General features: G+C 45.2%; 1 protein-coding gene across 1 annotated transcript; it reads right to left on the bottom strand.

Moving 5' to 3' along the window:
- Nucleotides 1-6,725: 6,725 nt before the first annotated feature.
- On the bottom strand, nt 6,726-21,363 carry RND3 (Rho family GTPase 3). The gene is made up of 5 exons (XM_040604715.1): nt 21,026-21,363; nt 20,859-20,946; nt 13,482-13,591; nt 11,799-11,933; nt 6,726-8,800 (listed from the first exon to the last, which is right to left on the bottom strand). The coding sequence occupies exons 1-5, from the start codon at nt 21,173-21,175 to the stop codon at nt 8,549-8,551; spliced, it is 735 nt and encodes a 244-aa protein (XP_040460649.1). The 5' UTR covers nt 21,176-21,363; the 3' UTR covers nt 6,726-8,548.
- Nucleotides 21,364-27,921: the final 6,558 nt, after the last annotated feature.

Genomic DNA, 27,921 nt, shown 5'->3' with positions numbered 1-27,921 from the left:
CACTTACAAAAAAAAAAAAAAAAAAAAAAAAAGAAACCAACCCAAACCATTACCATGATCATTGTAGCATGAAACACAAAACCTTCCTCTCGGAGCCACACAAAGCCGTGTGGAGCACACCAGAGTAATTAATAAAATGAAAGCCCCGTTTCTTGCAGATGGAGATGTGGGGAATAAAGGAGCTACACTGCGCTGAGCTGTCATGCATCGCATGCTACATCTGTTATGGAAATCAGTGGTAGTGGGGCCTTTTGTTCGGGCTAAAGCCCTCCCAACAGGGATTTGGCTGAAGTAGATTTTCTTGTTATTAAACATGATTTCTAGCTAGTTGAGAGCAGATGCTCCTGCAGCATTTGGAACTAATAACCAACCTTCAAGTGTGCAGCATCCCTGAAAAGTCTGGGATCGCCTGCAAGAGTGATTCCAGCTCGGAGCTAATGTGCTGCCCTGGGTCCCTGCTTTGCACATGAATGCTGCTGACACCAGATGAGCCTTCTGGCCTTCCCGCTGCCAGCACCCCCGACGACACCCCCTCCCAGCCTTTACCCCCACCACCCCCTCCCAGCCTTTTCATTGCCGGGCTGCCAGGGAGCAGAGTGAGAGCAGAGTGAGATGCGCGCGCACACACACACACACACACACACACACCCACACACACACCCCTCAGTGCCCTCCCAGCCACACAAAGCCCTCGTTGCTCTGAAAAGGCACCAAACCCCATGTGCTCACCCCTGCAGCATCCCTGAATCTTAACGAAATCCCTCGGGTGTCCCCATCCAATGCACGTTTGCTCAAGCCTCCTTGGCCATGCCCTGTGTGGAGCAGGAAAGGAGCAGAGCAGCAAGGCATGGGGCCACCTGCGCTGGCCGGAGCCACTGCAATTACCAGTGGCAGTGCAGAGGGACGGGACAAAGGGAGGAAGGCAACAAAAGGCACCGGTGCATCCTTCGAGCAGCATGCCATCAGTGTAGCACTTGGGCGAAAGGGTGGTGTGTTTCAGGATGCTATTGCCTTTGTCAGCGCTGGAGAAAAGGCTCCTGGGGAGGTGCGATGTGCAACAGTTCAGCAGTTTGAGGTGTGCACACACAGAGAGAAGATGCACCTCAGCTGCGTTGCCCCACATTTAGTTGTAGAAGCACGTCTCTGTGTGTTTGCACAAGGTGATGCTCCCAAGCTCATTGGAGGTGGTTAAAGCTACAGAAGTGGTAGCAGAGAATGAGCATTTCAGAAGAGTTTCTCATAGCAGAGAGACCCCATGCAGCTCTGCCCATCCATCTTGTCAGCTGCCCCTGCTCAGGAGTACCTACAGCTCCCCACTGTGAATCATGGCAAAAAAGCAGGATGAAGAGCAGCAAAATGCCTCCAAAGCAGACAAACACCAATAAAACCAGGATGCTGTGCTGGCAAGGAGAGGGCGAGATCACAGTGCTGCCATGCAAAGGTCCATGCTGCACATCCCCAGCATCACAGATGCTCTGCTTCCCTCCAGCATTAGTCATGGGAGCTGGCAGCATCGAAGGCAAGGTATTTCCCTAAACACTAGACATGCTATAGAATAAATGACTCACTGTCTGGTTTAAGGAAAGTCTTGAATGTAATTTGTGGTTATTACAGTCAGGATAAGGTTAATGGTTCTGCTCTGAGTAACTTGAAACTAGCAGAGCAACCTACAACTGAAAGTCCTTCCCTGACTTTGGGAGGTCCAGTTTTGGGGGTAGGTAACACCCTGCAGCCCCCTAAACCGTTTTTGTTCTCTTCTGCCTGTGTTGGGAAGGTTGCGCAGCTCAGTGCAACCAGCACATTCCCAAGATGGGGAAGGCATTCCCACCACTCCAGATCAGGCTGTAGAGGTGCAGGGTGATGCCTGCCCTTGCAGCCGAGTTGGTCACAGGAAAAAGGCTGAGGTTTGGCATGCAGCTCCTTTGCTGTTGCATCCCCAGATGCATTTATCCAAATGACTGCTTTCCCCTTGCCCCCTCCCTCCATGACCACCACTAGCTCACCCTCAGCACTGAGGTAACACAAGGACCCACCATAACTCCTCCAGTCGAAGCCAAAGGTACTCCAGGGCATTACAGCTGATGGTCGTCACCTATTTTACATGGAGACAACAACAATGTATATTGGTGCTGGCAGGCAATTCAGCATCCTCTGCCCTGTTACATCCCAGGGCACCAGAGGACCACTGATGCCATTTGCTGGCCTGGCTGAGCTGGACCCCAGCCATGGGTTGACACCTTAGAGCCACTCACAGTGTTTGTTTATTCTTTTCCTCCTCCAAACTGCGTGCTTGCTTAAGTCAAAGCTCTTTGTACTGGGGATGGAGCCTTGCTTTGGGCTTTCCCCCAAAAGAACAGGTGACCCTGGCAGGCGCCAGGGCCCTTCCACCTCCTCTACTGCTCATGAGTTACAAGGGACCATAACTTGACTTTCGACATGTATATATTTAATAATATTAAATAATATGAGCATTATTTCATTGCATTGCATATACACTGAAAAATCACTTTATTTCACAAGCGCACAACATGGGTTGTAGCGGGTTATTGATACCTCCCCACTGTAATATGTTGTATTTTCTTGATAAAGTGAGTAAAACAGCAACTTCCACCCCAAAGCAGCACCTCAGCACCTGGGGTGGGCTGGAGGCCCAGCACTGGTCCCTTGGGGGGGCCTTTCCCACCCGCTGCTGGGGGCTGCGGGAAGCAGGACCCCAGGAATGCGGTTTAACCAGGCGATGCTCCCACTCGCTGGGTGAGGACACTCAGGATTCCCACGGCAGGTTTACCATCGGCTGGGGGGGGGGTTGCTCAGCCCCCCCTCACCCCCGTGGGACCCTCATGCTGTTGCAGCTTCCCTGCCCAGCACAGCATGGCAGAGCAGGGGCATCCTGGTGCTGTGCAAGGGGCATCCATCCCCTTTCGCAGCCTCCTGCAGCTTAGATATAAGCAATCTCTTACCAACTTCAACAGCATATCGCATGAGAAAAAGATTTATCAGCTTTAGGAGGACTTTGCCGAATTTGTGCCATGGTGTATATATAACAGCGAAGAGCTGGAGCTGCCAGGATTAGTGCTTCTGCAAAATGTGTGAATCGGTGGGCTAGAAAATCATTTCCCCATTTGACAGCTGTAGAAAAGCTTCCTTTTTCACAGATCCTTTTTAAAATTGGGTGAGATCTTTCTTATTTTCATCAGATTGCTTCTCATCCCTAATCCTCCAAACTAATTTAGGGAGGATAAAAAAGAGACACTTGGCAGAACATCCTTCCTTGATGGCAAAAAACTTCTACCACCGCAGGGTTCTTGTGCTGGGAGCCTGGTCCCCAGCATCCCCTCACCGGGGCTCAGCAAAGTTCAAGGTCATTTTTGACACTTAAGGGCCTCCTGGGAAGCCGAAGGAGCAGAAAAGGCTGCAGGAAAATATAAAAGTTGCTTTTGTTTGACCATACAAATTGGCAACGGCCGCGCTTGCAGCCCTGGGGACCGCTCTGCTGCAGCTCCAGCATCTCTGTGGCTTTTGCAGAAAGGCTGGCAGTTAGAACGAGATCTGAATGAGATGTAAAGTCCCTGGGAAAAAAGGTTAATAAATCTTCTAAGAAAGGAGTTGGGTAGGAAGAAGCCCAATGATCTGAGAATTACTAATTACTTGCTTTTCAACAAATAATCCCTCCCTTAGGAGAGCCAGTGCTGCTACGTGAGGATTAGGCAACGAAATACCGTATTGACAACATCAAACTATTCATTAGCCAAGCTCTCCCCGTCTCGCTCCGCAGATCGGCGGCGAGAAGCCGTCCAAGAGAGGAGGCACGAGCTCAGTCTCTCCCTCGGGCTCCCCTCCCCACTGGACTGACCCGTCCACCAAAGCCCCAGCACGCCCAAGCCCCACGCCTGCAAACCAAGATACCTGCTACAGTTTTGAACAGCTACAAAAATAGGTGGAAATACCTGTAAACGTCCACCAAACAGCCTAACTCGGGTGTTTTAAAAGTTTTAGCGAGGAACATGGCGTGGGTTTGCTTTTGTCACCCACCCCCTCCCCACCAGGCTGCATCCTGCTGGCCACTGCCCCCTCGGCACTGAGGATGCTCGTTACGAATGGTCTGCCTAACGAGGAGGTGCTGAATTGCACGTCCTCAGCGTGGTGAGTCTTTGCCATCCCACCGAGGTGCGGTGCCAGGTCTATTTCTGCACCACAAAGCAGCCCGCTGTGTTTAGAAACAGCTCTCCTGGGGATCCCCCGGGATTTTCTGCAAGGGATGAGTTTTAGTAACCCGCCTCAATTACTGCAAGCGATTGCACAACCCAGTTGTGCAATAAAAGAACAACAAAATTAAAAAAAAAATTGCAACAGTTCAGTGCTTTTTGGAAGTGGACCGAGTCACGGCAATCTGCCAAACTTGTTTTCCAGGGATCAAATGGTGCTGAAGAGAAACATCTGACCAAGCCACAGCCCACAAGTGAAAATACTTGTGATTCACCCCTTGCTCATTTCAGCAACTGGAGAGCTGACACGGCTGATCATCTCACCAACACCAGAATCAAACCGTGCGGATGTCACCTCAGCCCAGGCTCTAGTTTTAGAAGAGTAAACTTATGGTCCTTCCACTTGCTTGGAGGTTTCAACCACCATTGGCCAAAACTAGCAAGAAATGTTTTATGTGAACAATGAAGTTGGCAATTCTGGTCTAAAGGAAATGGTAAAACTCACAGTAGTGAGAGAAAAAGAAACACCGGCCGGGTTAGTGGCGTTAAGACAGACCTACCAATGTTCCTTTTTGAAGGTTAAGAGAAAAATATACATAAATCAAGACATCTTCATCTTCCACCCACTTAGAGCAAAATAAAGGGGTGCTGAGGTGGTCCATTAAAGAGGGTAGTGATCAACTAGGGATCAACATTCTTTAATTGAAAATGTACCTTTTTTCTCCTTTCTGTAAGAGTCTAAGAATGGTTTAAGAGTACCTTTAATAGTACTTTCCTAATCCACACCATTTGACTTGTGACCACATCACATGTTGGTATAAACACAGGAGCGACATGAAACCAAGCCTGCGCACATCAATGGGTCAAAAATTCATTATAAACTTTGATGGATCTTGAAAGTAAACATGGAGCCACCAGGAAGGCACGCTGCCACAGCGAGGCTTCGAAGAGGTAATTTCTTTCTCCTAACCTACTCCACAACCTTATGAAGACCCAGAAAACAGCAGATCAGAGGTTTGAAAAGGAACAGCAGGATCTACAAAACCCAGAAGGTTTGTAGATCACATAGAATGTGCATGGCCGTATCGCTCTACCAAGTGCCAGCAAAACCCAGCTGTGCCGCAGCCAGATGCCCCCCACTAAGCACTGGGTGGGGGGAACTGGCAGTGAGGGGCCAGAAGGGTTACGACGAAGCGTAGGATGAACATGAAAGCACTACTAGCAGAAAGGCTGTGTGACCCGACTGCTCTTCCAGTATTAGTAGTTCTGATAAAGATGCCATAAACCCAAGAGAGTGCTTGAGAGGAACCACATGGTTAAATAGGAATTGGGAAACACTTACAAGAGATTCAGGGTCACTGAAGACGTTGATCTGTTTGGGCTTTGCTGACTGAATTCTAGACTCGTCACATACAAGGTGCACTGACATTCAGTAATCAAGAGCACGTCAATCTGACACACATTAACTCGATGGAAAGACCAAAGGCTGAAACAAGACAAGTTCGGACTACAAAGACAAGGCAGCTTTTTAGGCACAAAGATAATTAACCCTGGCCAAACACAGCCTGCCACTGCAGCCTCACCAAGGGTGTTTCTGCACCCCAGCTGCATGCTGCCAGAGGCCACCTCCAGCTCCAAGAGGAGCTGCTGCAGGGCTGGTGTTGCAAGGATGTAGAGGACAGGGGTCCCCAGGAACTCACCAAGCTGCTGGCAGTGACACCACAGACCCACCCCAGCACCCTCCCACCAGCACAGGCTGCCTTCTTGCACAGGGAGGCCTTCACTCACCTACTACAGCATCTACAAAACCTAGGAAGAAACCTGGTTTGTCACCAGAAGTAGGAAAGGATGATCAGGTCAGTACAGGGTAAAGCAACTGCTGGGACTTCTGCCTGACTTGAGAGGTGTAGAGAAAACACACATGCTTCAATAGACTTGAAAGCAAGATGCTTGGAAGCTCTCTTGCATTGACTTTACAAGGGGGAAGAGGAGCCTTGCAAGGGTGGTGAGAACAACGACTCTGGCTGCACTCAGCATCATGTCCTATGTTCAAATGGGAGCCCAACACCCAGCAGAGCTGGTGTGTCAGGACAGCTCTTCCAAGAGGAGCCACAGCAACCACAACGTCCCAGCAGTGACAGAGAATGGGCATATCCCTTTGGTTAGGAAGGTCTGTCTGTGCTGGACTCACAGCAGGCAGCAAAGAACAGTTCCTAGGAACAACCTGAACACATGAAACCTTTTTACAAGTGTCACTCAATGCTTCAGAGGCAAAGCAAACTCCATTTTGCTTGCTCCGGTCTCCTCTGCCATTTTTGGGAAATGCAACTCAGGTAAGTAACTCGCACTACAAAAATGTAATGCCAAAGAACCCAAAAGGCTCTCAGCAAGGTAAGATGGATTGCTATTCAAATCACATCCTGATTCCCAGCTACGCCTGGCCTGTACCTCACTGCAATTACGTCCAAAGCACACAAGTATGAATGAACTAACACACACAAAGGCCATTTCCACTACAAGTCAATTACTTTTTTTTTTAATTCAAAGAAAAAATGGTATTTTAATAAATACTGCAGAAACATTAACCAAACATACAAAGTGACTTCAACAATTAAAAAAAAAGTAATGAATGTCCTGCTTTATAACAGTTATAACTTATTTTTTCCACAATATTTAAATACAGAAAGCACTTACCAGCTATTTTGTAATACTGCCCTAAGCGCACTGTTGCATCAGTCAAAAGCTTATTACGGTAGTAAAAATGTCTTTTTGTGGGAAATAATTGGAATGGGTGTTTTTTTTCTTATCAGATGAAACAAAGTGCCGAAAACACACAGAACAGTTTTAATTATGGTAACCCTTTACCCTTTGCGCAAGTTGTCACAAACACAGCTTTAACACTTCAAAAATGAAGCATTAACCTTGGGAACAAAACGCTTGTCCTCAACAAGCGATAGACACGCTGGTTAGAGCTTACAGTATCCTTCTTTTGAGAGAAGCTATGAAGTTAAGTCAGTCAGTAAGCAGTTACAAACCGTTTTAAAGGCCGATTTATTTCACTAACTATTCAATAAGCGAAAAGGAGTTTGACTTAACTGGTTCACTGATGTTTCATGATTGTTGTCTGGATACACATTTATTGATCTTAAAGACTAAAGGCAGTATCCAGTTTCCACTGGGGACCCCTTAAGGCGTCACAGTTCCTCAGACCCCATTTCCTCACCACGAGCAAATGCAGTCTGCAGTGAGAGACGGCTGCCTCACAAGTAAGAGCATCACAAAAGATAACCTGACTCTGCTGGCTCATTTGCAGATTCTTGGTTTTTTTGCAAAGATAATTGCAGTGAACCACATCACAGAATAGCACCTCTCTGTAGCATTTACAGAGAGCTAGATCCTGGGATCTACCCAGCTCTCCAACTGCTAGCAGAAGTAGGAGTCTCAAGGCTTCCCCAGATGGGCAGTAAGGCTTAACAAATTATCACGGTCATAAAATTAAGGATCGTTTGTCATCATAGCTCTGAGCACCTTTCACTTGAACCTACAGCGACATACCCACACAGTACACCAGAACTGGAGATCATTTCCACTCTAAATTACAATCACAAAGAGGAATGGAAAGTCACAGGTCCTGCAACAGGCAGGTAGTTTGCCCCCACACCTCAATTTGATCCATTTCATTTCCACAGTGCAAGGGCACCTATAATACTGGGAACTCTCAAACTGTTGTCTTCATTACCAGCGTGCTCAAACATAGCTTGTGCTGCCGTCTCAGGAAGGCAAAACTCCAGACTTCTCACATACAGTGTTTTCCTCTAAGTGACACACAGGCCTCAGTATACTCTCCATTTTAATGATGAGCTACTAAAAAAAAAAAATTAGATCATATCCTTTGGAAAACCAACTATAAGGTCACAGGGATAGTTCCTTAATAAGGAGGGCATATTAAGAGTGAAGTCTTTAAAAAAACATTAAAGTATTATTTTAATGAAATCAAAGTGGTAGCATCCAGGAGTAGAGCATTAATGAAAGAAACAAGCACTGTCAATGACATCTCTCTCCTTCGCAGCGTTATCTTCCCATTCACTCTTTTATCAGCACATTCAAACATTTTCCCTTTTTTTATCTTTTTGGCATTTTCTTCAACATATTTCCTGATGCCACCTCATTTAGAGCCATTTCTTCTCGCTGCTCAGTTCCTAAGTACAGTCTCACACAACAGGTGAAGTCTCGGTTAAAGCACTGGCATAAGCCCTCGTTAAATACCATGTGGCTGTGTACTTCATTGAGCCTCCACCCCTCCCAGACGCTCTCTTCCTCCTTCTCCAGGAAATCAAGGTCCTTCACATCACCGTGCAACTCTTTGCTTTGTCCTTTCGCAAGTCCGTCGCCACTGTGGAAAGTTCTGGCCTGCCAGGCATGTGTGAAATTCGCTTTGTTGCCCTCTGCGATTTGTTTCGTTTAACATTTTTATTTGTTTTATTCACACACGCCAAGGTGGCAACATGAAAAATGTCTCTGACACTGTTTTCTGACTGTAAGGCTGAGCATTCAATATACGTAGCCGCTCCAATCTGTTTGGCCATATTTGCACCCTAAGGGAAAAAAAGCACATGCGATCAATACCAAGTTTCTGCAGAGTGCCAAAGCAAACAATACAATTACTTTTCAGCACTGTTTTCCATATACAATGTTTTGTGAAAACCAAAGCTAACGCTCCAGCACTACAGCCAGCAGCTAATTTTGCAAAACAAACAGAGCTTTGGTTCCAAGATGCAGTGAACAAGTATCCAAGCATTATCTCCTATGATGATAAATACAAATTCAAAGAGAGAAGATAAGCTCAGCGACCTGCAAACAACTGCAGAAAGCCAGAAGAGTATTAGTAGGACCTATTTAGCAGTTTCACCCTTACACCTTATCTCGCATCTGTGAACCACGTGCTCGCCGGGAAAGGCCCGAACCTGGCAGCTTCCAGATTTAAGCCTGCTATCTCCCAAAATGTATTCTGACTGCCTTAAGGGCTGGCCAGTGTGCCCCTGACCTGGAGCGGAGCTGTGCTGCATCTCCACGAAGGAGGCAAAGTTTGTAGGGAAACGTGCTGTGGGTTTCTGAGTCAGGGATAGTTATATCAACTTGTAGCTAAGGAAACAGGCCAAAAAAAAAAAAAAGAAAAAAATGACATTAGCAGTTACACAAGCCCTTCCTTTTTGATTTTAAGTGCATTAGAAGTCAAAGCAGGGATATTTGTTCCAGCAGCACAAGGAAAACACTACGCAATTCCAGAAGATGACAACACCCTGGTATCCTGTTGTGCATTTTGCTACTGGAAGACAATACAGCATTGTATGGAAAAAAATGGAGTTCTTTGAATGGAATTTTACTTCTGATGGATGACTTTTTTGTAAGTTACGAAATCCAACCACATCCTTGATGTGCCACTCCTCACATATTCAGGGGACCTGAGATACAGGCACAAGTCAGCCCAACCCCTCCTCTCTGCTCTAGTGCCAGGTCGACAGCACTCGCCTATTTGGACCCATCTGTTTAGTCTCCAGCGTGCCCTGTTTACACTGCAGTGATGCGGCTGCCATCTTATCAATTGTCAGTGGGAGTGGCTGATAAAGGAGTGTTAGTCCATAGGCCCAGCCCTCCCCACAGTCAAACATCCTATGAACCAAGCCTAGCCTATACCTCAGTCACAGAAATGTTTGCTCAGGTGCAGCTGACTAGCTGACTGGAAACTGGCTAGCATACTGGAGGCAGGGCGTCGCCATCAACTCTCCTTACCCTCCCAAACTTATGAAGTTAAGAGCAATGTGGAAAACACCAGTAAGTTCTTTGATCCCATGTTGACTTAACAAGGCAAGGGAATTTAAAAATAAGCTGCGTATCTCGAGCCCAGAGGATCCTTTCCTACAACTACCAGAGGAGGGTTGCTTCATGCCACCAGGGAGGGACTGGGCAACCAGAAGATACAACCATGGCTCCGTCCAAGCTTTTGCTTACATTCAGATGGAATTATGGGAGTCTGCTAAGTATGACCTTCCCTGTAACACATACAATTTTCCCTTTGGCTGCCAAAGTAAAAGCTCCTGGCTTAGCCCTTTGTCTTCAGCAGACTCCTGTTCCTAAGGACTGCGGGCTCAGCTGTGACACCAGAGGAGATGTGAATCTTCAACTCCAGGGTATAAATCCACTTGTCACTAGATTTTTTGATCACTATCCATCATGAGACTTGGTGATTTTACTGAAGCACTGTAAAAAAAGTAATACATGAACTTATGTATGCAGTAAGTGGCGGACTATTTCCTTTGAAGTTTTTAATATTAAAAAAATAGTATGCAAAATCACAGCTCTGAAGCTGAACAACATTAATGCATACATGCAACAGTGGTGGTCTTTAACTATGATGACATCATCTGCAACAAGCAGGATTAAAGGACACTTCTGAATCATTTTACACTAAGGTAAAAACCTGGCATTTAGTTTCATACAAAACTGTCTGAGATGGAGAGATATTTACTGTGTGAAATGTAGAAAAACGCCATAAGCAGCATAAGCCATCACGGTACAACATCCCATGCTTTATTTTAATCAAGATAATCACTTTATGATCTCTTTGCATTTTCCAATTTAAACGTGCTGTAGGAGGCTGCATTATTAGCAATTGCTAATTGCTAGGAGCTGCTGGTTTGGAAAACCTGAGGCTGTGGATAAAGCATCAAAAACTGTTTGATAGCATAGGATATACAGACTAGATAAAGTCACATCTGGAGATACCATTCTCGCTCTTACACCCTGCAGGGTGTATCTGAAACCATCACTGATTCAGCTGCAACGTATGATAGACACATGTGAGTAATAACACACATTATATAGAGAATACACAAAATAAGGGGAAGTTTACCTTCAAGACCAGTTTTCCCTTGTTCTCTGCCTCCTGCTCTCCCATGGCCTGATTCTTTTCCTTTTCACCTTGGCTTCTCTATTCCCCTGATGGCTGGCTGCAAGCTTCTCACTTCCCCAGCAGCAGAAAGCTGCTGCCAAGAATTAAGATGCTTTCTGGATTTGCTGCCACCTTCCGAGGGAGCTAGAGTGTCCTTACAGGTGTTTTAAGGCAACAGGATTTTAAAGGGGACATTATATGCAATACTTGTCAAGATGCTTAACATCAAATGAATGACATTCAAATCTAACGTCTGAAGACAACAATTTTACCAATTTATCAGTAAATAAATGGGACATGTCACCTCTCAGTTACTGTTTTGGCCTCTGTAGGCCCAGAAAAGCAAGAAGTTTATTTCCAACTCACTTAAAAGGCTCTTTGCAACTAATAAGGCTACAATTTTATGACACTTAAAGTATACGTTGTGGAGCTGCATCATTTTTTGCTGCATCCAGCCTACAGGTAGGCTTTGCCTTTACTCATAAGACCTTTCAAATTCACCTTAGTCTAGTAGTAGAGTATGCCCATCTGCCTTCTAGGAAGCACTCATGTCAACGCTGGGAGAAGCTGTTCCTAAAGATGGCTGCAGTGATAGAAGAGTCTTATCTTTCACCCCTAAGTACAAGGATAGATGTGGCACATACCTGATCGTAGGACACTGGTGTCTGCCTGTGATTGGAAAGCTCCACTAGCGTGCTCACATCTGTGCGCAGATCTGACTTGCAACCAACCAGAAGCATTTTGGTGTTTGGACAAAACTCCTGGATTTCACCTTTCCACTGTAAAATGTTAGGTGGTTGTTATACTCGAGTAGTTGAATGTTTAAATCCAAAGCAGCAACGGATACAAGATTAAGTTTAATAAGTCATGACATTTTACATGGAAATACTCTTATGTAATAGTTTTATCTACCTTCAAGCTAATTTCTAAAGGCATCAGTTCCAGCAGAATCCGGTTGCAGATGAAATCTTACAATCTCATACACTCACTAATTCCACTGACTTACTAATCAAGAGGGAATGACTTGAGATTGTTTACCTACATGAGTAAAGGTCTGCAGACCTGTCGCACCTCACAAGCGGTAAACACCCAGCCATTGCCATTTGCAGACAGGAACCAACGAAAGCCAGTGTCACCAAATTCAATGGTTCCTCAAGACAGAGCTACAGAGGTAGGTCTTATATGACCACAAAATTAGCACTGCTATATACTGGCTCATGGCTACACCCTCACACCTAAAACTACATGAATCTGTCAAGGGTTCAGCTATTCTGAGCCAGTAATAAACCCCTCATACAGAACATGTGATATATTTCTGGGGTTTCTTCCTCTACGTGGTTATTTTGAGAACACAAGAAAGGCAAAAAAATTCCCAGCATAACTTGAACAGATCATACAATCCGTAAAAACTTAAGGATATAATCCAAGTTTAAAAGCATATTAAGAGAAAACTCTTGCAGAATTAAGCAACAGTATATTAACCAACATTATCATGGACAGAAATGAGAAAGACAGTTCTAGATGCTTGTTGGCACAGTTAGTAGCTGAGAGAAATGTCTTCTAACTATTTTCTGTAGATTATTCAGAGCATTGTATGCCACTTTATTCCCAGTGACACAAAAATCACCAGCCCCAGCTACAGAAAAAAGGAACTTCAGGTCAGTAAGCCTTAAAGACAACACTGCAAAGTTGAGTCATGCTCAGTGACCAAGAAGAGGACCAGGACCACCTCTGCAAACACAGAGCTTGATTATGAAAATTCCATGTTTTAAGTCCGGGAGTCTGGCATTGAATCTCAGATCACTGAGCCTGTGAAAAATTCTGAAGTTTGGTCAGGATTGCATTTCCATGCCACTGCTTGGACTTTCAGTGGCTTCCAGAGGCATCTGTCACTGGCTCCTTCTAACTTCAGGCTGAGAAATTATGTAAAGCCATGACAAAAGCCCAAACACTTGGCAGGCATGTATTAACTGTCTTTGCAACATGGCAAAGTTTCTCAATCTTGTCTGTTATAGGAATATAATGCAAGAGACAAATTCTTGCTGCACCCAGCCCTGCACCTCACACCACCCTGAACAATTCACTGCTGGTTAAAAGCTGAGGAATGAGAATTTACTTCACCCCTAAGCATCCATTAAAGACTTCTTGTTTTCAATTAACATTCATCCCTTTCAAACAAATTCTAGCAGTGCAAAGCACGGTCCAGTCATTTCTCCATTAAAAGAAACAAACCAACGTTTCTAATATAAGAAACAGCACCGCTCTTCAGAGATTTAATGACAAGCTACTCAAACAGCTCTGTACTCAAATGTTTCTCGAACACTTGCCTTCTTTAGCACACTGTCAAGAGTTTCTGGCCGACTGATGTCAAAGCAGATCAGGACAGCATCAGAATCTGGATAGGAGAGCGGGCGAACATTGTCATAATAAGGAGACCCTGCAGGGAAACAAACAACATGTTTATTAGTTTGTATTTTTCACTTTCTGCAGTCATTCAAGCTTATTCAGAACGATTAGAGGGGTTTTCAGTGAAGGCTCTTCAGTAGCACCCAGCTACCATCATTTCTTCAACAGCACTGCATTCCCAAAAGGCTCATTGCAGTTGCTCATTTCCCTACTTTCCTTTTGTTTCTCACCTACAAATGCAACAGCTTTCCCAAGTAATTAAGAGTGATGGCACCCCAGTGACCCATGTCCCATAAAAGCTTGTGATGCCCCCAATAACAAGTTAAGGGAAATCAGGTCAGCCCAAGTTTAAGTCCCAGCATTAATGTGCAGGGATTTGACTTTTGAGAACAAATCCTTGACATCCAAAAGGCTTCTGCAAAGCAGATTTGTCACAGTTGTGCTTTCATGGGAAAAATTCAGAAAGTTTTGAAATAAATCCATTTTGTTTCTTCTAACATTTAATTTAAAACAAATAGTTCCAAGTGCAAAAAGCATCTTTAGTTGTCATGAATATCTGCAATTTTTAGAAGAAACTCTTGCTTCAAAGCAAAGCATTGGTTGCAGTATTCCAACAGGGAAGAATCCCAGCCCTAAAGGCAGGCACGCAAGTTATCTGTCACAAAAAAGCCTCAATCTGTAAACCGATACATGCTTGCACTAAATGTTTATGTTTAGCCCATAAAACAAGTTCTTATCAACGAGATCAAAGCAAATTAGTAATCTGATGGAACAGGAATAGACCCAATTTTGCACTTTGAGCAGGTTTTACTTCCAGATCTGTTGAGGGGTACGCTGTTTTCTTTAAGAATTGTCATGATGTGCAAAGTTAGAAACATCTCCAGAGTCAGAAATCTCATTTTGGTCATTTGGTAAATCTGTAACAGGTTGGGAGTGCGGGGTGGCGGGATGGAAATCTTCCTTTTTTTTCTAGGTAGTACCATTTGGTTTGGCCTTAACTCTGCTGAAGTTTTCACTTACTGAGGAGAATTCACTTCTAATTTGGAAGGCTACTTAGAACAGTTAAATAGTCCAACAGGATAAGGCCTAGGGCTTTAAACTGCGTGCCTGCAACTTAAAATTCATTTTCTTAGTTATGCATTCTTATTTCTGTATTTTTCTCATGAACCTAAAATATAGCACAGAACATATGCAACAGGAATACAGCTTTCAAGAGCGTTGGGGTTATCAGCTAGCTATACCACCTATTTTTGCAACTATCTAGAACTAATTGGCTGTAAAGGTCTCAGAGGCTGAGCAGACTATTAACTGGATTAGAGAAATTCCTCAAGTTTTTAACTGACAGACAGCTCACGCTGTTGCACAAAGCAGAGTGGGGAACGGTGTGAACGTATCGCAGATGACTTCAGTTGGACAGCTTATACTGGAAGGAAGGAGTCAAGAATCCCAAGAATGTTGTTTTTGAAATGAAGAGTAACACATGGGGAATGAAGCATTACCAAACTAGGTAGCAGAAGGTAATTTAACAAGACTGTTTTATTCAAATGCTTATCTTCATAAATGATGTCAATCTAACAAAGAGGCAGCTGTCAAGAACTGCTCTTCAAAAAAAAAAAACCCAAAAAACAGTTAGGTGTCTTCAGTGGTAAATGACATGTTAGAAAGACATTTAAGTGAGCTGAGCTAACCAGTAGTTAACTATTCATTTCAGCTCTGCTCGCAGTGATTATCAATAAGTGTTTTCCACTACTAATTATTCCCCAGCTATCTCCAGCACTGCTATTACAGTGCCTCCATCCAGGGGCCTCAGGGCCAAGCTATTTAGCCTGGAGCCCCAGGGCCAATTTACTTGCCCTGGACAGACAAATTGATGTGCCGTTACCTAGCCACCCGCACTGCTCTGTGGCATTAAACTGGCGAAAGCACAGACTGGTGCACAGCCACCAGCCCGCACGCTGGTGAGAGCTGTGGCCTGGCTAGCTCACCTCCCCACCGAGCTCCTGCAAGTAAGGGCAGGATTGAAGATCATTAATGCTTGGCCAAGCGGTTGCTGGCTAGAAAGGAGTCTCAGAAAAGCCTCACCCAGAAACTCATTCCTAAGACACATACCTATCTTCTCACTCACCAGTCTTTCAGGGATACAACACACCATGTATGTCCACCAGCGTGTATTTATGTACACATACAGTCACCACCTCCACCCCAGAGACTCCTTTCTACTGTGTCAGCTGTAGCTGTGTGTGTTTTGAGGGTTTTTCTTTTTAGGTTTTCCTTCTGAACGTCTCCTGTTAAAGATGCTGAGCTAGAGTAAGTGTGCTTTTCTAGGCAGTCCTGCTCAGATGCAAGCTAGGAGAAATATTTGACACATCCTTTTCTTTAGGGTAGTGTGTGGCAGAACAAACGGGAACCATTTAAACTACTCAGGCTGCAGTATCAACAAAGGAAATTTCCTGATCTCATTCAACAGCAATAACTGAACCTTTATTACTGCGCAAATAAAGAGGGGCTGCGGCCCTCACTGTGCGGGCCTATTCAAACTGGCATTTCATCGTTTCGCCCAGAGAAACCCTCAGAAGCCAGGAATCTCAGGAATGAGGCTCAAGTCTGAACAGAGAACTTGAGCACAGCCCAGTAAGGCTGCTCACTTTTTCAACTTAGTCTGCAGATCTGAAGCCATGCCAACCCTAGAGAACAGAAGGAGAATGTAGAGCTACAGCTACAGTATTTGTGGGGAAGCAAAAAAAAAAGCACCTATTTGTGTTTGCAATTCTGTCCCTACAAAATAAAACATTTTTATCAAGGACAGATGAATTTTACCAAGGAATTGCTGATAATGTTGTAGCTCGTCTTACTTTGTAGTGGAAGTATATTCCAGATGCAATCCCCCTTTTTAATCTGTTTGGCAGCACAAATAATTTAAGCAAAAATAATTTAAGCATTATATCCACTTCTAAAACTTGATGTTTTGTGCAAAGCAAAACAAATTCAGCTTTTAAACTGAAATAAAACCCCTCCCCAGCAACATGGTTGGTTTTGGTCCACGGAAGATACCAAGCTTAGACTTCAGTGTTGCTATCTTAGTAACAGAATTACATGGTTAAAAGTTAAAGCATACTTAATTTTTTGATGGCTTAGTACTGCTGTTAAGATGCTAGATCACAGAGAGCTGAAGCCCTAACGTGTCTGCAAGATCCAGAGCCGCCACCAGTCCCAACCAGGAGGGGTTCAGCCCCGTGTCCCACCTACAGAGCCGAACCTGGGCAGCTCCTTGCTCACCACGCTGTTCAGCCTCTGCTTGCCTGCGGGCTCTCAGGGAAGTGGTGCTCAGTAGCAGGCAAGACTTTACTATTTACACACCACCAAGCAGCCATCAGGCATTAGTCTTTGTAGCCTTTTGGACTCCAGTCAACTGAAAGAACAACAGATGAACAGCAGCATTCTCACTCTCAAACCCTTGGGCTCACTAATTATCAGCTGCATAGAAAACACATCAAATACTGCAGTGGCCACTTTAAGTAGCTGATTCACTACTGATTGCTTTCCTCCTTCCAAATCCACCTTGGCTGTTTGGAGAAAATGCAGGTGATTTGTATAGTGAATATCCCAGAACATGTCATCTCTAAGCACATGATTATTACAATAATCATAGCATTGTTTACATTTCCACAGCTCAAACAGAAAACAGGACTTTGGCAGGTGACTTGGCATCCCCAGTTATCAATTATTTCCCCTCTAAAGGGGAAAAAACTCCTATAAAGACTAGTTACTGCTACTCTGCCACAAAAAAAAAAAACCAAAAAAACCCACACAGCTCAACACAGCCAACTTTAAAGTTAACTGGAAGGCAAACAGAAATTTGAAATTTCCCTTACGATGCTTACTGCCAGAGAACCTGGGGAAACAGTAACTTTGATTCCTGTATGTTTCAGTTGGTTTTGGGAAGATTTCAGCACAAAACTTTATAATTAATATGAAGTTTCTATATTGACATGGAATACACTGTACACATTCAAACCACAGTAAAGCTAAGTAAAGCTAACTTGATTAAGCTCTAATGCCCTTCAGGATTTAATTATATGCTAATCCCCAGCAGTGTATATGTATTTCTGGCCCTGTTGAGAATTATTTTATTGGAGTATCCAGTACAGTTTCCACAGTTCAACCAATAAAAAAACCCTAAAATATGTTTTAAGGAGACACAGGTATGTATACATAATTAATGGTACATAATTTCTATGCCACATAGTGTACTAGCAAGAAACAGAAATATCAAAGTAGTCACTTTTAAGGGAAGAAGCCAAAAACTCAGTAAATATACATTAGACTATGCTGATGGTAGACAAAGGGTCTAACATAGAAGCACTCTTCACATCGTCCATGAGAGTAGAAGATGAAGCTTTAACCTGAAACTTCAAATACTCTACCTAGCAAAATAAGCATGCAGCTCCCAAACAGCTTAAGACTTAAGACTGCCATACTACGTTACCACACAGTGGAATAATTTATCATGTAGTTAGATTGCAACCAGACATTCCTGCTTTGAAAGAAGGGCTGGCAGTCCAAAAGCCAATTGATATTCAAGTTGGCAAGTGCCTTCCTTAATGCTGTGGCTAATTTAAATCCTTATAATGACTTGCAGAACTAGACAGTACCAGAAAATATTTGAATAATGAATCTTCCCATTCCATTCTTACTTGTAAGAGTGTTTTGCCCCATATTTCTACAGGCATATCCAAGATACAACAGAACCTTCCCAATAAATTTACAGCTAGCTTTAAAATGCTCTATCAATTGCATGACTCCCTGCATTTTGGGCTTAAGAGTCCTCTAGTAAAAAGTGTGTTATTATATAAAAGATTGTAACCCAAAACCATGACAGCAGGGCCTGTTCTCACCCTAGCTCAAGACTGTTTTAATCAATGCCTACAGCTTCTCTCATTTTCTCAGGGAGCAAAAAAATGCTCTAAGTGGCAGTACCTTCCCTTCAAAGGATTCAATGCAAAAACCAGACACTTACTTTAGGTCAAGTTAGGGACCAATTCGTAAGGCAACCTGCTGCATGCTCCCAGTTAGAAAAGAGTGAAGAGGGTTAAATATGGATACTAAATACTTTGAAGATGACTTGATAAGTATCTGTAGTATACAGCAATCAAAAACAGCTAAATAGCATCCTTTCATCCCTCCCCCAAGAGGCACTGAAGTACCTCAAATGACTCCAGCCATTACCTCCCCTGTGTTGCAACTGACATCATGTTCCATGATTATTTGGCTTTTAATCAGTCATATTTTTATAAGTTAACTAAATCTAGTCCTGCTTTAAAAGTGTCATTAAGACATTTATTTTAATTCAGCAAAGGACTAGGACAATGACTTGTAAAAAATTATCAAGAATTTAAGACAATGCTTAAACACTATCTTATCTTCTGATGTCTCTTATCTGGTGATGCGATTTTGCACGGGGTTAATAGGTTTGGGTTTCTTCTTCATGGGGTTAATAGGTTTGGGTGTTTCTTCTTCAGTCTATGAGAAGGGCGGTTTATGAAGACAAGTCTTCATCCGCAGAGTCCCACAACCAGAGGATCCAACGTTCAGCAATACCTTTAGAAACCAAGCACTGGACCTTTCAAACATTTCCTCTTCAGTTTCAGACTGCAAACTAGCCACTTGATCCTAAGCTTCTGACTCAGTCAAATTTTCTGCTAGTCCCAGGCCAGGCCTGAGAGGACATCATGTACACACAAAGGCTGGCAGGTGTTCCTTCCACTGCTTTTGTCTTTTGAAGTGCTACAGAATGATTTCATTACACAGGTGTCTCCAGCCTTTGACATACAGATTCCAAACCTTCCCATGTCAAACAACCTGTGGGTTGTATTTCAATAGCTAAAGATAAAATTTTCCAAAATAACTAACTATTAATTTTTAAGCAGCCCTTACTCAATGGGAGTTTGTTACAGCCAGTTTAGTAATCAGGATGAAAGCTCAAACCAGAGACACTCTAGAAGTCTGCAAGTCTTACTTGGCATAAGATGAAGAAAAAAAATCAGTTCAGAGCTAAGCTGATACTGGTTGTGGGCAGAGAGACTGCCGTTTCCCAGTAATTGTGTTGCAAGAATTTGGAATCATTTCCTTAACAGCAAGGGAAAAGCCAACTCACTGCCTAAACTTTTTTTTAAAGGGATTAACATCTTAGTTACTGGTAAAAGGACTGCTGTCATATTTAGAAGGAACTGCTGGTGTAAATTCAACACGAACAAGCCATCTACACAACATGTCTACAGAAGAAAGGGCTTGCATGTTCTGTCAAGTTCCTCCAGCTTTTTCCCTATCGTTTCTGCAGAGTAACGTTGTTAGCGGGGTCATTCACCCGAGCACCTCTCCCAGCACCCTCAGTCCCTGAGCGGCAGGGACCCGCACCCCCCTCCAGCACCCAGCAGGCAAGTTCAGGGGTGCACCCTCACCCCGGCACCAAGCTCAGCCCAGCTACCAATGCCAGCAGGACCCAGAGGGGCACAAGACGGCCAAGCACCCCAAAGCACAAGAGACACTTTTTGCCACAGCCTCTGAAGGTACAACGGGAAGAACGACGAGGACCTTAAGCACTGATCTTAGTATGTAGAAAAGGATGGGTCCCCCTCGCACCCTCAGAGGGCCAGAGGTGCCTAACTGCCCCCATCCCTCCTGCCTTTAGACTCTAAAACACAGGGGGAAAGTCCTGTATATTGTAAAAAAGCCAAACAGGCACGAGAGAGGAGGCTACAAGGAACTCAAAGGTGAGCTGATGTAATTTACCATTAACATATCTAAACACCTCGTCACTCTTCCAGGGGGCAAAGCGGGGGTTCCGCAGCAGCGGTGGCCCCGCAGCGCCACAGCGGCAACTCCCAGCCGGGCAGGTGCGAACGCTGCCCCTGCCCTGCCCGCCTGCCCCTGCAATGCTGGCAAACCGCCCCTGGAGCCTTGCCCACACCCTTTTCCCTCCCCAAGTAAATGTATCGCTAACGTATACCTCAGAGTTAAAAAAAAAATAAAAAAATAAAAAGCGGTCGCCGGTCTCGTATGTGGAAGCAGGCAGACCCGCCACGACGCGGCGGTGAGGGGCTGCGGGGAGGGTTACAACCCCCCACCCCCCACCCCCACCGGTGGAGGCTACAACCCCCCCCTCACCCCCGCGGGCTGCCGCTCCTCACCGACGGGCGCTATAACCCCCTCCCTAGCCCCGGGGACTGCCCTTCCTCACCGATGGGCGCTATACACCCCCACCCCCGCCCCCACCCCGGGAGCCGCGGGGGAGCGCTCACCCGAGGTGTCCCACAGGCTGAGCTCGATGCGCTGCGTGTCGATCTCGAAGCTGGCCGTGTAGTTCTCGAAGACGGTGGGGACGTAGCTCTGCCGGGAGAGAGCGCACGGTCAGCCCGCGCCCACCGCCGCCCGGCCCCGGCCCCAGCCCCGGCCCCGGCCCCCCCACCTCGGGAAAGCAGTCCTTAGCGAAGACGTGGAGCAGCGCGGTCTTCCCGCACTGGCTGTCCCCCACTACCACGATCTTGCACTTCACGTTCTGGTTGGGATCCATCACCGCCTTGCTCGATAACTTCTGGCTCGCTCTTCTTTCCTTCATTGATCTCGGCTTAGTCCCTCGGCCGGCCACAATAAAAGGAAAAAAAAAAAAAAAAACCACACACAACAAAACACACTCGGTTTCCCCCAAAAAAGATAAAAATAATTTTAAGAAAATTAGAAAAAAAAAAAAGCACAGATGGAAGTGGCAGAGCCGCGGGACGCACTGCCGCTCCAACTCCGCCCGCCCGCCGGTCCCGCGCAGACTGCTTTGTCCCCCGCCACCCGCCCTTATTTATAGCTTCTCATCCGCCAATCACCGCCCGCCGCCGGTGCGAGGCCCGCCCCCTCGCCTCGCGCGGCCGGCGGCCCGCCGGAGCAGCGCGCCCCCTAGGGGCCCCGGGCGGGAGCGGCGTGGCGGGGAGCTGGGGGGGTCCCGATGCCGCCCCCGCCGCCCTCCCGGCGGGGACCCCCCCCCCCAGCCAGGCCGTCCCCGCAAACCTCCCGCCTCCGCCGGGCTCCGGCCCATCCGCTGAGCCCGTGCCGGCGGCAGGCCAGTGTCATCCTGTCAGGGTGAGGCCTGGTGTGGCGCCGGCTCCCTCAGGAGAGGTGTGTGGTATAAATGTTTTTTGTGGCGTTTGACTTTCATTTTATACAGGCTGTCTATAAATTCCAGTGCTGTGGAAGGGAACCTGCGGCATGCGGAGCTTTGCGTCTGTCAGAGGGGGGTGAGGCGGGCTGGGCCGCTGCCGGGTCGGGGTCCCTTGGGGAGGTGCCCCAGGGCAATGGCCGGCTGAGGGGAGACCCCAGAATGGGCTCAGCTGTGCGGTAGTGGTGACTGTGGGCACAGGGGGGGTTCACTCAAAACAGTCACAAGGAGCATGTGGGGATCTCAGAAAATCATTCCCGCCATCAACGTGCTCCTTTTGTTTAGCTTCCTGGACACAAAACCGAGCAAAACTGGGTAACGGCTTGTGTGGGCCAGAGGACTGAGCGCTGCTCTGAGACAGCGATGCTGTACAGTGCGGGGTGCGTCCTTCCCGAAGCGACAGCCCCAGACAAGGGACGGTTTGTGAGCCGTTCGTAGCACACTTCTGCATCAAGTGCTGCTCTCCTCTCCCGCATGGTGCTGCATGGCAGGCAGACAGGCGCCCTCGGGAAGGGGCTGGCAGCAGGCAGGAGGGCTGGAACCCAGCCTGCCGCCCCTCCTGGCTCAGGCCTCACCTGCCAGCTCTGCCTAGCGCAGCCGAAGACAGCGGTGGCCTTTGTAAGCTGGGTTCTTACCCTTATCTCTTGAGAGTGTCATCCAGGCAACAGACTAGCTCTGTGTCCATTCTGGGCTGAACCATGATCAATTAGTAAACTTTTACAACATGCTGAAACAGCAAGCGCTGCTATCTTGTGGTGGGCTTGTCCGTGTTAGTTTTACAGTTGGACTCGATGATCTTAAAGGTCTTTTCCAAACTAAATGATTCCATGATTCTGTGTTTGACCATAGGGAGATACATCAGTAATGCAGACAAGAGAATCCCAACATGACATTTCAGAATTCAGTACTAATATTCTTGCTTTTGTTCCCATGTGTCACATCTTTAGCTGGTCAAATTACTTGGCTCTAATGAATTTTCCAAAGAATTTAAGCCTTGGCTTCTGCTTGGAAATCATGAGCAAAACAGTAAAATTTGCAGTGTGGTTATTTGTAAGGTCTTACCGAAAAGTTGGAGCAGACAGCTTTACATCTTTTTTTTTTTTTTTTTTTTTTTTTTTTTTAATTAAAAGCTACTCTCAGCTACTTTGCAGTCTCCATCCATTCCTGCTGTCCACCAACACAGCTTCAGCTCCATGGACATATGGTGGAATGGGAGAACAGTGCAGAAACTTACTGCTCACAGCCAGTTGGGTTTCTCTCATTTGTTCAACTGTGTATATTTGAACAGGAGATAACTCTGGGAAAATACAGTTGCAGAAATGCTCTCCTGTCTTCTCCAGAGTGCAGAGAATCCTGTTTCTTTGTTCCCCTCCAAACTGAAACATGTGGCAGCCTCAGGGGCAAATGCAGGTGGGACAGAGCTCTGGAGGTTCAGCTCCAGCCCTGTACTCTTTGTGAGTCCAACATACCAACTGGGGCATATCTGTCAATAAAAGGAGAGAAGACGGGGTTGAAAGAGCTCTTTGTTAATCCTGAACGGGAGCTGGGTGTGAACATCTGCTCCCTATCAGCTCATCGCTCACCTCCATACAGATGGAGGCAAGGTGCACCAAAGCAGACGCTGATGCTGGCCATTCCTTGGTGGTGGCTTGGCTTGGCCAGGACTGAGGGTGCTCAGAGGAGGAATTGCTGCTCCCCATCACTGCACACCAGGGCTGGGGGAGACAGCTCCCTCACACAGCTTACATGGAAAATTCGCATGCATCCAGCTATGTTAGGAATGTGGAAACTTTAACACACACAAAACACTTACTCATCATGACCACAGAGCTTCCATCAGCACCCTTCCCAGTAATATCATGTTTACATGCTTTGTTTGCTCTTATGATCCTGAGGCTGCCAGCGTCACCCAACTAAACCCCCAGGCTTTCAGGGTGGTCTGCCATGCTTTAGGCACTTGTGGCAATCAATAAGCTACAAGGCACCCCTGCCTGCTCCAAAACAGTCTACTTGTTGTCATTCCTTGGGGAAGCTGTTCCAGATATGTTAATCCCTGTAAAACTATTATTCATGTCATACTCTTAAGTTCCTATATCTTGATAACTAGGAGGATAACACTGGGGGGTTAACATTTCCATCGGCATTTTTCACACGCAGTCTAGGTTTTGATTTATAAAGCAGAGTTTCTTGCTTTGCTTAGTTCAAATTCTTCGTTTTTCTTCAGACCCGATTCCTTTCTAGACTTTCACAGTTTTGCCACTTTCCATCCAAGAAAGCATTATGCCTATATTAATAACATATATACAATGCAATCTAGTATTATCTGTGGTAATGACTGCTGATCTGGTATAAGATTTTATGGGAATATCAGAATACATTTTTCTCCTCTCAAAAGTATTCTGCCTGAACACTTTCTATGACTGTACTAAAACAGCCGAGAACAAGTGCTTTTAGTATCAGAATGACTGATTATTTAAATCTAAAATTCCAATCAGAATATCTCTCCCCGCTATGCCAACTACCAAAGCATCTGTGGAAAGTATTAAATAATATACATAAAACATGAACCTTACATATCCCATCCCCTCCTCGTTTCTGCACACGTCTGTAGCTAAATGGGATGTACATTAAAAGAACATTACTAAGGTTTAAGGTCAAACACTTGTGTATTAGGAAATGCGTATTTCCTGTGTGTTGGAAACATGGGCTCCCTTGTGAATATGCAGTGATAGTCATTAATTTCACGATCACGTATTATTTTTTCCCGAGAACCTATTCAGCCCACAGAGCGATACTGTCACCTGAAGGAGCAGCTATTCAGAAACATCTGTACTCCTCACAGGCCAACATGTAATCTGTGCCTCTTTAGGGACACTATTCAAAACCTTCTTCTGAACGCATACCCATTTGTTATCTCTTCTATGGGACTTACCAATGTCATACTTGAGTTCTTAACAGATGAAAAGAAATTATTTTTCGCCACTGCCGTATGAGATGACATGATCTGAGGAGGCCTGTTTGACAGACAAGAAGCAGTAAGGTCACAAGTACCTGCTAATTCTGGTTGAGCCTCGGTTCATTCCCAATACTTAACATTACGCGGCACCGCAGATGTTTAAAACAGAGCTCCTGCTACTTTTGTGTGTGGCTGTGAGGGGTTAGGACTTAAAATCAGAAAGCACTGCCCCACATCGCCTGCAAAGGGAATAAAAAATTCTCACTTAGGGAAAAAACAGGGTTCAAGGAGCTCCACTGCCACGTGTGGCTCAGACTGCTGAGGGACCAGAGCTTTGGCTGCCAAAGCCAACACCGAATTTTCCTGTTCCAATGAGAGTTTAAAATTGATGATGGTAGGATGAGATCTCCTGTTCCGTGATGTTGATATAATAATATGGAGGAACAATAGCAATTGAGAAAATAAATGCTAATTACCTGTGAACTGAAAACAAAATGAAGCTTGACACTCTTCTAATCTGTATTTTGGCATTTAGAAATCTGGCCATAACTACACTGCCGAGAAAGAATGATATAAATTTGTAAAATAAGTTCAAGACATTAGCACCTCTCCCTCGCCTGACCAACAGGTCATTGAGTGCTAAGACTGGGATGGGAAATAAAGCTCAGCTATTCCAAGTTTCAGGAGCTGAGGGCAATGCTTTAACAAAGTTATAAGCACTCTAAAATTATTTTAAACCCTCTTAATAATTAAGGTAGGTTATTAAGACAGAGGACAAGGTATTTTAAAATACTGACCGTAGTGTAATGATCCACATGCAAGTGGGAATCCTGTATGTCATGCAAGTCTGGTGCACTCTTGTGCAGCGCCTGCAGCTCCACAGCACATCTGCCCCGGGCTCTCCCCACAAGGGCTGCTGTAGAGCAGCTACTCACCCAGCACCAGTGGGATGGCAGGTGTGGTGTTCACTCCCATTTACGGAGGGGTAAGACAGTGGTTAAATCACTTCTCCAGGAACACCGGTGGAGTCTACAGCAGCACCAGTGAAAGGAGGATGTGCAGGAGGTCCTCACCCTTTTCCTGCTTTTGCTCTCTTCCCAGCACACCACCCAGCTAAGGAGCCTCTCTAGAAGCCATGAAAATTATGTGAATTGTTCACACGTATGTCTTAATTCTGTCTCTGGAAAAGCCTGATGTTTGGAGACTATGGAAATGTATCTATTAGGACCCAGAGAAAGAGCATCTGGGGCTATTTCTTGCGAGGGGAAGGGATGGGGTTTCAGAGACACTCCTGCTATGGTTTATGGCTGCTTGACCTTCTCATCCCACCAGCTGGGGAATTGCCTCAAGTCAAAACTTCCCTGAAGCAGAACTTACTTCTCTCGGGTAAATACATCTAAACCAGGAAAACTCCTGGATAAACACAGTAAAAGTATCTCATGCAAATCCGACATTAGCTGCTTTGCTGTTACATTATGTATGATTTGTTAGTGCTCACAGTAAGAACAAATTGCATGTCGGGGGTGTTCTGCCATCCATGAAATCACGTGCAGCTCAAGGACGTTTCCTGCTGTAGGATGGTGTAGGGAACAGCCTTCAGTGAGCAAGAACGCATGTGAGAAGCCAAAAATCAGCATTCAGAGCCCACAGCTTTAACTCCGGTATTTTGTCTAAATTCCTAATGCTGTTGTGCATTCCTCACTCGTACAAAATCCACACAAACATCTTATGAAGTACTGCTATCCACAGGCATCAAAGACTATGGGTCCTTAATCTGGATGACAATAGAGGATTGAAATTCAACAAAAAGGAAGATTTGTTTTGAAATTTATTTTTTTCAAAGGCCCATCTGGATTCGAGGAAACATCCAGAGTTGTATTAATTTGATCTGGCTCTGAACTCTTATCTGAACCAGGCTCATCTGAAGCTCCATTGAAATTTGTGGGGAAGATCCTATTGAATTTATTGTGCTTTGGCTCAGAGTGAAATAATTTCTAAACGTTGTTTGAGAATATCCTGCAGACAAAAAGATTTCATTTTCAGTTCCTGGAGGTTAATTATGGAAATTCGTTATAGAGGATCAGTGGTGCCAGTTGCTGGGGAGAAGTAAAACTATTTGGTATCAAATTGTAGCCTAGAGCTGGATAAAAATTTTCTGACAGAATGGATTTCCATCAGAAATATTGATATGCTGAAGGCAACATGTTTTGCAGAACTGCTTCAATTTCAGTGAAATTTGGTAGTAGAAACTTTCCGATATGAAGCTCCCTGCTGAGGTTACGCCATTCTGATTTAACCTTTTTTTTAATGAGATAATTCAATTTCAAGGTTTGTTTATAATATATTTTCTGGAAACATATAAGAAATGTGTAAACTTGAACATTTTGACCTTAGCCAAAGAATGAATTTAATTTCACAGGGAATTTTGAAATCCTTTTTCTTTAATCACATTTTGGGGTGGAAAAAGTAACTGGAATTGTGCAATCCTCAATTCTCACCCAGCTCTGGCCTATCCCAGTGGGTGCTGGGGGCCAAAGGCAGACGCTGGGAACAGATTCCAGGGCAGAGTGAAGTGTATTAGGTCAGTACTGCATGTCCTTACCCATTCCTGTGAGTGCTGCATTTCACAGGGCTTCCCTGAAGGCAAAGCGGCTTTAAATTATTGCTGAAGAGCAGAAAGAACTCAGCAAATAATAAATGGGGTTTGGTTTTTTGGTCGGGGTTTTTTTGGTGTTTTTTTTCTTTGGCTGCAGTACCACCGAGGTAGTTTAATTGTCCCGAGGAAGTTAAAACTTTTTCTCTTCTCCTCAAACTGCTGCGGGCTGGAGCTGTGCTCCCCACCCCTTCATACCACACCAAGCCTCAAATATTCGGTGAACCAAAGCTTTCCTGGCTGCACAAGCATACTTGTAATTCTTGCCCATGTGAATGAGTAACAGCAGCATCCAGGGCAGCAGCACAGACCCTCAGAAACATAGCAAGCATTTTTTTGGTGCCATTTGAAACTCTTAACACGCTTCGGCGTTGATTTTTATTGTTATTTTCTGTCCCATAGGCCCATATGGCCTTTCCCACCATAAAGTCGCGGGGCCGAGTTCTGGGCTGAATTTCGCCGCTTATTAGGCTTGTGAAGCGGACAGCTTTAGCCTCGTGGGTGACTAGCACCAATCTGTGATTAATCTGGCTTCGATCTGCAGAAAAA

Source organism: Falco naumanni, chromosome 8 (genome assembly GCF_017639655.2).
Source record: "Falco naumanni isolate bFalNau1 chromosome 8, bFalNau1.pat, whole genome shotgun sequence".
Taxonomy (NCBI): domain Eukaryota; kingdom Metazoa; phylum Chordata; class Aves; order Falconiformes; family Falconidae; genus Falco; species Falco naumanni.
This window is presented reverse-complemented; position numbering and strand designations above follow the sequence as displayed.

Bases quoted from the DNA above. Each gene is read 5' to 3' on its own strand.
- RND3 (XM_040604715.1), bottom strand. From the start codon at position 21,175: ATGAAGGAAAGAAGAGCGAGCCAGAAGTTATCGAGCAAGGCGGTGATG. The intron at 13,592-20,858 runs GTGAGCGCTCCC...GTTTCCCTGCAG, and splicing joins CAGCCTGTGGGACACCTCGG to GGTCTCCTTATTATGACAAT. The intron at 8,801-11,798 runs GTATGTGCCACA...TTTTTCCCTTAG, and splicing joins CACCAGTGTCCTACGATCAG to GGTGCAAATATGGCCAAACA.